General features: G+C 38.3%; 2 protein-coding genes across 2 annotated transcripts; both read right to left on the bottom strand.

Annotated features, from left to right (window-relative positions):
• Positions 1 to 5,626: 5,626 nt before the first annotated feature.
• Positions 5,627 to 6,034, bottom strand: LOC147502341 (uncharacterized). Its single transcript, XM_086604514.1, has one exon. It carries the CDS (start codon positions 6,032 to 6,034, stop codon positions 5,627 to 5,629), a length of 408 nt encoding a protein of 135 aa, XP_086460640.1.
• Positions 6,035 to 6,368: 334 nt separating this feature from the next.
• Positions 6,369 to 6,773, bottom strand: LOC147502340 (uncharacterized). The gene has a single exon (XM_086604512.1). It carries the CDS (start codon positions 6,771 to 6,773, stop codon positions 6,369 to 6,371), a length of 405 nt encoding a protein of 134 aa, XP_086460638.1.
• Between the last annotated feature and the right edge of the window lie 3,363 nt (positions 6,774 to 10,136).

Here is a 10,136-nt window from a genome sequence, read left to right as displayed (position 1 = left end):
CAATGGCTGGAAGATCCTTTTGAGTTTCTGTAGTGTTAAAATGGTGCAATCCTCGATCAACTTGGGGAAACTAAGTTGGACATTCAAAAAGTATACTCATATTCCAAAATAGCTGTCTCCGGCACTGGGGTTTAAATTTCTTGATCAGAATTCAGAAGTTAAAAAAACCAGGTGGTGGGTCAATATTCTCTAGGGGATGAGTTTGTTAATTGAGAGAGATTCCAGGAAAGAAAATACTTCACAGTGAAAAGCTTCAATAAAGAATCAATTCCTGCGAGCTTCTCTCAAACTGTGAAAGTGTCACCTGATCTCAAATCTTCACTGTCCCCTTTGCAGCTTAGTACTTGAAATCTAGGTTCACGCCAAACTCGAGCATGGCTGTTAGACTCCCTACATAACTCATACATCAGAATTTTAGGTCATAATCCATGTAACGAATTGATGTTTCTTGTTTTTTCTATATTTTCTCCATGAAAGTATTGAATCCCTCCAGGACCTAAAAAATCACCCTTTGCACACCTATACCTTCCTTTCCGAGTTTGTATAGAATATATCTTTTGTATGACTTGTCTTGCATTTAACTTTAATTTTGGTAATCATCAGAGAATACGTACTAATCCAGAGGATCAATGGCATTGAGAATGTTCCCGACCAACTTGTTTCAAAGTCTTAGATATAGAACAGGGTAACAGAAGGAGTTTGCGTAAGACCTCAACTGTATATTTACGCAACTTTTGGGTAAACTTTATTTTTTGATGAACGTTGTGCATTTTGGTCAGATTCAATTCTCACATTGTTTTGGAAACGAAGATCTCATATGACTGACTAATGAGAGAAAATAAGTTGATATATCAATGACGGATCAAGTTGGTGAAAAACACTCTGTTTCAGGATAAAATTGCGAAGTTCTAAAGAAGTTTGGTTAACATACATATAATATAACACAATGAAGAAAACACATCAATAATCTTTGCGTTACAGAATTCATATGTATCACCACGTTCAGTAGAATTCATAATAAACTCATTTCTGTTTATTTCACTACTGAGATTTAGTTTGAGATGCTCTTGATTAGACAATTTTCTTCTTCTTTCGTTGTTGCTAGCTATTTTCAACTCATTAGGCACAATGCGATTAGTTTTGAGTGGTCTTTTTGATTGGCAATTTATCAGTAAGGTGTTCTTTTCATAGGTCTTATTGTCTTAAACATCGTTTAATGAGAGTAATTATCCCAAAAACAGGGAAGTACAGGAGAAAGTATTTTTCCTTTAAACAATATATCCACATATAAAAGGTTGAAAACAAAGTGTACTTAAAGCAATACTCCAAACTTACCAGATAGTTTACATAAGAAGAGGGCAAAAGAAGATTTATGTACAGATGAAGAAAGCAAAAAAGAAAAAAGAATCCATAAGTGGTGCTCAATCCTTACCAGTAATCCCCGAAGGTTTTTGATTTCCTTCAAAGTCTGAAGGGACTGTTTGGGAAGTCGCGAAGAATATTGTGTCATTTGAGATGCTCTCTGTGTCCTCCTTTTCAGTAGTCTGGGAAGACCGTATAGCTCTGGTAGAGTTTTTGTACTTTTTGTCGTTGGAAGATGTCCTGCTAGGCTTTGCATTTTGTTTTTCAGGTGCACTAGTGTGACATTCAGTTGTATTCTCTTCAATCTTATAAATTGTAGGACACTTGTGTGGGGTGTTCTCCAATGGCTCCCTCGAAATCATCTTTTGCTTCTCAGGTGATGGAAGAGGAGGTCGTTTAATTTCACTCACCTTTCTTGTAACTTGATCTTCCGAATCTGAACTCAACTCCGGACGTTCAGTTGTGGTGGGCTGTGAAGTATTTGGTGTCCTAGCTTCTGGGCCTGTAGGTTTCTGATCAAAACCACTAGGTTTTTTATAGTTTCTTATAACTTGATCTTCTGAATCTGAACTCAACTTCAGATGATCAGTTGTGGTCGGCAGTGAAGTATTTGGTGTCCTAGCTTCTGGGCCTGTAGGTTTCTGATCAAAACCTTTAGACTTTCTTGTAACTTGATCTTCTGAATGTGAGCTCAACTTCGGACGTTCATTTGTGGCGGGTAGTGAAGTATTTGGTGTCCTAGCATCTGGGCCAGTGGGTTTCTGATCAAAACCGCTAGGTTTTTTAGAATTTCTTGCTTTTGTATCATCAGAATCAGACTTTGACTGCCAAAGTTGATTCCCCATGTGTGGTTCAGGATTTGGGATGTCCGGGGTTTCTGGACTTGGAGGAGGTTTCCAACCAGGTTCTTTAGTTTTCTTCGACTCTTCTGCTTTTGTGCCATCGGAATCCGAGTTTAACTGCTGTAGTTGTTTTTCATAGAAAGGTTCACTAGTTTTCGTCTGTTCTGCCTTCTTTGAACCATATGTAGTTTCTTGTTTTGGATATTGTACACCATCAGTAGTGCAAGGTCGTAAAATATTAGAGTTATTATACGCAACTGATCCAGGTCCAGGACAAAGATTAGGTGATTTCTTCCCGTCGCCTTCTTCCTTAATTGGTGACGGGGGTGGCTTTGGTTTCCTACTTTGCCAACACATGCTTCTGCTGTGGTTGTTCTACCGTGAACATATTTTCATGAATAAGTGGTGTGGCAAAATTAAAGAACCGGGTCAGCTGATAGCCCTAGCTGAAGGCGACCTGAGGAAAAGGGTATATAAGGCCTTGGTATAGCAGGAAGGAATGATTGAGAGGAGAGAAAGGTTTTTTTAGAAGCAGAAACTTTAGAAGAGAGCCACAGGAGGAAAAGTAAAGAACGAAGAGAGCATTAAGCAGCTAGGCATTTGCAACTTCAAGAGATTCTTGGGACCACCTATAGTACACGTGTTTTCAAGTTCTTGAGCATTATTGATCAAGTGGGTTAAGTTGCTACTTATTTCTAGTTATAAACAGTGAAATAATGGATTTTGGAGTACTAATTTGACCCAAAGTTTCAGAGTACATTTGAAGATAAAGAAATTTCCGATTGACCTGCTCATTGTGTATTGACGTCGTCTTCCAAAATCACATTTGGGTCGAATCTAGTTTGATGCTATTTCTTCCATGGGCCATTAACCCCTATCACATTTTCTTTTTCCAATGAAAGTACTTTAATTAAGTTTTGTATATTTGCCGTTTAGGCCATCTCCATTGTAACCTTTGAGTTACAGAAGTGTGCTCTTTGAAAGGGCAGTTTCAAGAGTACAGAATACTTCGGAATCGCACATAGGGTAAACATTATTTTTTGATGAAAGTTGTGCATTTTGGTCAGATTCAATTCTCACATTGTTTTGGAAACTAAGATTTCATAAGACAAATGAGAGAAAATAAGTTGATGTCAATGGCGGATCTGGTGGCACCATGGACAACACCCCTCAAGAATTCATGCCTTGGGACTGAGGAACAAATTGAGATGAGCACTAAGGATTCTTGAGTGTTACTGGCTTGCTCCACCACCTGAATACTTAAAAATCAATGTGGATGGCTGTGGTTGAGGCAACCCTGGTCCAGCAGGTTGGGGAACACTCTTCAGGAAGCATACAAGCAAAGTTGTTGGAGTTTATATTAGGGGAATTGGCTTAGATACAAACTATGTGGCTGAATCAAGAGCTAATGTCGAAGGTATAACTAAGGCAATCAAAATGGCGTTCACAAAAGTATGGGTGGAGTCAGACTCCACACCAGCAATCAAAGCATTCCAAACTAACTCAGTGCACTGGAAAGTTAGAGCAGATTGGGAAAGGATCAAAGGGAAAGTAGATATACTCCTAACAAGCACATGGAGGGAGGCAAATTTCGGTGCAGACTTGTGTGCAAAGAAAGGAGCAACCTTAGCAAAACACCAGAAACAATAGTGGGAGCATAGACCTAATTTTGTTTATAAGGTAGAGAAAAACACTATACTTGTTTCCGATTTATTTCTTAAAAACATGTATGTTGGAGTGGTTTATTCAGGGCCCTCACCAAATGTAAACTGTGTTTTTATTTGCTATATATCTAATACAATTACCCTTCAGCAAAAAAAAAAAAACACACACACACACACACAGATCAAGTTAGCGAAAAACACGCTGTTTCAGTATAAAATTGTGAAGTTCTATAGAAGTTTGGTTAACATATATATTATCTAATACAATGATGAAAACATATCAATAATCTTTGCATTACAAATTTTGTATGTATCATCACGTTCAGTAGTAAATATTCATAATAAATTCATTTCTGTTTATTTCATGACTGAGATTTAGTTGCGATGCTCTTGATTAGACAATTTTCTTCTTCTTTTGTTGTTGCTATTTTCAACTCATTAGGCACCATGCGATTAATTTTGAGTAGTCTTTTTCATTTGACTGTCCTACTACAGATTACTCCGATGATAAGGAAAAACTAGAAGAAGAAGCAAAAGAAGAAAAAAAAAAAATAAAGAAGAAGAAGAAGAGTATGATGACGAATGGTTAAGAGACCCATATTGTTATGATTATGGTAAAAATGGCGATGAGTCTTCCACCACCCTTGATGATGAGGATGATGGTGATGATGAAGATGAAGATGAAGATGAAGAAGAGGATGACAATGACGATGAAGATGATGATTAGCATTGTTTTCTATATTTTTAGTTTTTATTTCAATTTGTAATAGGCTGTTTGGTCTATGCTTATGAAATATTATTGCACTGTCTCGTCCACTGACATTCTTAATTATTAATACGTGCTTCAACCTTCAACATTGTATCCATAATTAAAAACTAACGTCGAATGTCGACACATCGACACCGACACCGACATTGCATTTCTGACCTCTTTACCAAAAGAAAAAACCAAAATATCACTTATAAAGACATACCTTATTTTCTCCTTATTCTTTAACCTGGTATCGATTACCTGACACCACATATTTCATACTTTCTGTCATCACGATCTTGACCTAAGTTCGCATCGTTGCCCAGAGCTGGATTTTTTACCTGAACTCACAATTGTTGCCAAGAACAAGATTTTTTGACCCGAACTCGACATTGCTGCCAAGAACTGGATTTTTTTACCCGAATTAGACATTGCTGCCAAGAACTGGATTTTTTGACCTGAACTCGCATTGCTGCTAAGAACAGGATTTTTTGACCCGAACTCGACATTGCTGCCGAGAACTAGATTTTTTTACCCAAACTTGACATTGCTGCCAAGAACATGATTTTTTGACTTGAACTCGCATTGGTGCCAAGAACAAGATTTTTGACCTGGTACCGAGATGAGGATCTACAGATCACCAGGATTTTTGTTTGACCTGGTATCGAGATGAGGATCTACAGATCACCAAGATTTTTGTTTGACCTGGTATCGAGATGAGAATCTACAGATCACCAGGATTTTTGTTTGACCTGTTATCAATCATATAATTCTAGAGATACGAAGATCTGCCATATTTGTATAGATATTGATTTTGAGAATGACAATATCTTTATTGAATGTATAACCTCGATTAAAAAAATACATCATGATACTTGAAATAGTCTTTATTGATAAAATGCTTTCAAATTGCTTATATTTTGAGGTTTTGGTAATATTACACCTTCAACCGTTTTTAAGTAGTAAGCTCTATTGATTCCGACTTTGTGAATGATGTAAGGCCTATCCTAGCTTGCTGCTAGTTTGCCAGCCCCTTTTTCTTTAGTAGCTTGAGTGACCACTTTCAAGACCAAATCACCTTCCTGAAAATGCCTTTCTCTTACTTTCTTGTTGAAAGTTTTTCTGAGCTGCCTATGATAAGTGTCGAGCCTTATCCTTGCTTGATCCTTTGTTTCCTCGAGATTGAAAACTTCTGAAACCATTCCTTCATCATTTTGACTATTTACTAAGATTTTGGTTCTGGATGTCGACACCACTATTTCAGATGGAGTTACTGCTTCCATGCCATAGGCCAAAGTAAAAGGTGATTCACCTGTGGCCGTTCGAGGTGTCGTTCTATAAGCCCATAAAACACTGTTTAGCTCATCCACCCAAAGACCTTTCTTGTCTTCTAACTTTTTCTTGATATTATCCATAATGATTTTATTTGTTGCCTCGGTTAGCCCGTTACCCTAAGCATAGTATGGCGCAGATGTGAAATGCTTTACCTTGTAAGATTCCAACAAAGCTTTCACCTTTTCTCCCTCAAATTGCGGCCCATTATCTAATATAATGGCATAAAGCAACCCATATCGATATATGACTCGCTCAAAAAGGAAGTTTATGATATCCTGCTCTTTGATGTGCTGCAAAGCGATGGCTTCTACCGGCCCACTTTGTGAAATAGTTTGTGACCGCCAGTATGAACCTTCTTTTGCCTCTTCCTGGTGTTAGCAGACCGACAATGTCCATACCCCATAGAGTAAAAGGCTAGGGGTTTGAGACACAATGTAACTCTTCAGCTGGAACATGTATGACTTTCTCATGAATTTGGTATTGTACACATTTTTTCGCATATCGAAGACAGTCTCTTCGCATCTGAGGCCAGAAATATCCCTGCCTCGTAATTTTATTAGCCAACAATCTACCAGCTGAGTGGTTTCCACATTCGCCTTCGTGAAGCTCGACAATGATTAGCTGCGCTTCCTCAGGCGATATGCATTTCAAATATGGACCTCTAGGATTCTTTTGATATAACTCATTATCAATCAATACATATCTTTGAGTGCCAAACTTAATCCTTCTGGCTTCATTTTTGTCCTCCATTACTTTGCCCTCAGATAAGTATGAGATATATGCTTCCATCCATGACGCCCCCAGTGTATCAATCTCCATAACTTCTAAGTCGTCGATGTCGATGCTTGGCCTATGTTGAACTCCGATTCCAGCATCGCTGCAACATATGTCAGGGCATTAGCATGCATGTTCTCATTTCTATTGAGATGCTGAAGCTTTATCTTACTGAAGTCCCTCAATTTGGATTTTATGAAGCTCAAATAATCCACCATGTTTTCACATTTTGCCGAATATCCTCCATTGATCAGGCTGACCACGAGCATCGAGTCACTAAAGATTGACAACTCTTTTATGTTGAGAGATTTAGCCATTTCGAGACCAACTATTAAAGCTTCATACTCAGCCTCATTATTAGATGCATGAAAACCCAATGTTATTGCCGTTTCGAGTCTTTGATTTTCAGGAGTGACCAGCACCACTTCGATGCCACATCCCTTACCTCCAGATGATCCATCGACAAATAATCTCTAACCATTAGTTCTCGCCCATGGATTGTCTATATCAATAACGTCTTCAGGCTCTTGCAGCATTGAGAATTCCTCTTCTTCCATTCCCCAACTAGCATCCTCATATGGAAAATCTGCCAGAAAGTCGGTTTGACTTTTCTCTGATACTTGGTTTCGATACTCTACTCCTAATTCGTTTATTAGTACCGACCATTTAGACATCCTTCCTGGTTTAGCAGTATTTGCTAGAGTTTGCTTTAACGGTAGATTCGTCATCACTATAACAGAATGTGCTTGAAAATATGGCTTTAGTCTCTAAGATGAAAATAAAAGTGCCAAAGCATATTTCTCCAGAATGGAGTACCGAGTCTCCGCCTCGAGCATTGTTTTGCTCTGAAAATATACATTCCTTTTCAACCCATTTTCTACTTTCACGATGGACAGAACTTATAGCAAAATCTGATACAGCCAAATAAAGGAGCAAATTTTCTCCCTCATCTGGTTTTGTAAATGTTGGCATTTCTTACAAATATTTCTTTAATTCAGAAAATGCTTCTTCATATTCCTCATTCCCACAGAATTTAACATTCTTTTTAAGCAACTTAAAAAGCGGCTTACATCGATCTGAAGTTCTGGAGATAAATCTATTGAGCGCAGCTATTCTTCCCATCAACCTTTGTATCTGCTTTCTGGCTATAGGTGATGACATTTGCTAAAGCGCTCGTATTTGATCAAGATTAGAATCGATACCTCGCTTCGTAATGATATACCCCAAAAATTTGCCAGAACTGACCCCGAAGGTACATTTTTCAAGATTAAACTTCATATTAAACTCTCGTAAGTATGTTGAATACGGTGTCGTGGTCCTTTACATGATCTACAACTTTCATAGATTTGATGACCATATCATCTATATAGACCTCGACAATTCGTTTGATGAGTTTTTTAAACATCTTCTATACTAATCTTTGATAAGTGGCTCCCACATTCTTCAACCCAAATGACATTCTGATAAAATAGTATATCCCTCCATTAATGACGAACGCCATTTTTAGTTGGTCCACAATAGCCTTTAGAATCTGAAAATATCCCGAATACCCATCGCAAAAACTGATCAACTCAAAACTAGCAGTTCGATCAACCAACTCATCAATTCTAGGCATGGGATAATGATCCTTTGGACACTTTTTATTTACATCGGTAAAGTCGACATAAATTCGAACTCTACCATCTTTCTTAGGTACTACCACGATGTTTGCTATCCATTGAGAATGCTCCACCTCTCTAATTATGTCATTTTTTTAACATCTTCATACATCGGTCTCATCTTCCGATGTTTTTGGTGCACCGGAATTACATTTTCTTCTATATTCAGCTTGTGTGAACAAACATTTGGATTGATACCTGTGAGGTCCGACATCGACCATGCGAAAACATCTTGATTCTCTTTCAAAAAGAGCATCAACTCATTTCTTATGTTTTCCTCCATCTCTGTACCAATGAACGTATGAAGCTCACTTTCTCCTGTACTAATATTAACTTTCTCCACCGTTTCTATGGTCTTTCTTTTCCAGAGGGGTTCTTCATGTTGCTTAATCTCTTGAGTGAACTTTACCTGCTCATGTATCTGCATATTGGTGTCGACAGGCAAACCTTGCTGTAACTGCTAGTTAGAGTTTTCCAAGACGTCCCCAGTGTCTTGGCTTTTCCCCTTCATCATTCCCTTTATTGTGACAAAATTACATTTTTCTGACTCAGACTGATCACCCTTAATTTCATGCAATCCATATACAGTCGGGAATCGGATGACTTGATAGAATGTACTAGGCACAACCCCGCATTTTGTGTATCCACTTCCTTCCCAATATGGCATTGTGATCAAAATGGTGCTTAATGACCACGAATGTCGTCATTACCGTTTGAGGTCCAGCTCGAACTGACAATTTTATCTCTCCAGTGGGCTTGGTAGAAGTTCCATTAAAGCCATATAAACTGAACTTCGGTGGTAAATGAGAATCATCGAGACCAATTCCTTTGAAGACTTTCCAAAATAAAATATTAACTGAACTACCGCAGTCCACTAATATCTCCTGTACATCATAGCCCGAAATACGCAAAGTGATTAACAAAGCATTGTCATGTGGTAACATTACCTTGGACAGGTCCTCTGGTACGAACATAATTGCCCCAGGAATGCTAGCTAACACCAACTGCTGATTCACCGGACTTGGCTCGATATTGACCTCGAGCACCTCTTTCACCGTCGATATCTTTCTTATCTTATCTCGAAGGATTTTTTTCTGGGGAATTTCTCCTTTGTAAATCATGTTTATTACCCCCAGTGGCCTCTCATGTATGGTTGCCGTTTCTTCAGGTCTAACATTAGCCCGAAATTTTCTCAACTTCCCCTCCTTCATGAGCCTGTCAATTTCTTTTACCAGTTGTAGACACCTATTAGTTTCATGGTTCTCAACCTTATGAAATTGACAGTAAGGTTTGCCTTTCATCTCCCTGAGAGTGTATTTCGGCCAAATCATGAAATCTTCTTTTGCTATCCTCCTCAATATATCTTCTGGCGTGGAATTGAGAGCTATGAAATTACTAGGATCCAATTCCTCCTTCAGTCTTCTCTCATACTTCCTTCTTTGTTGCGGCTGATTATCTCTGTTTGTGTAATGCTCTTGAGGTCTTTTATTATCTGACCTCAAGGAATCTCGACTTTCATATCGATCAGTACTATCTTTATCTCTTCTCCCTGCATCAGTGACTTGCAACACTGCTTGAGCGGTGGTTGTCTTCAATCCTTCATCGACTCTGATATCTCTATCCGCTTTATCATACAATTCTTGCAGAGTTTTAACCTCTTTTCTCAACAGATACGTGTGCATAAAAGATCTTGGTATTACACCTGCTTGGAAGGCTATGACAGCTGTCATTTCTGATTCATCCAACCGTT

The sequence above is a fragment of the Coptis chinensis genome, chromosome 4 (assembly GCF_015680905.1).
Source record: "Coptis chinensis isolate HL-2020 chromosome 4, ASM1568090v1, whole genome shotgun sequence".
NCBI classification, from domain to species: Eukaryota; Viridiplantae; Streptophyta; class Magnoliopsida; order Ranunculales; family Ranunculaceae; genus Coptis; species Coptis chinensis.
This window is presented reverse-complemented; position numbering and strand designations above follow the sequence as displayed.

Excerpts from the sequence above, each read along its gene's own strand:
- LOC147502341 (XM_086604514.1), bottom strand. The coding sequence starts at position 6,034 with ATGGATAATATCAAGAAAAAGTTAGAAGACAAGAAAGGTCTTTGGGTG.
- LOC147502340 (XM_086604512.1), bottom strand. The coding sequence starts at position 6,773 with ATGGAGATTGATACACTGGGGGCGTCATGGATGGAAGCATATATCTCA.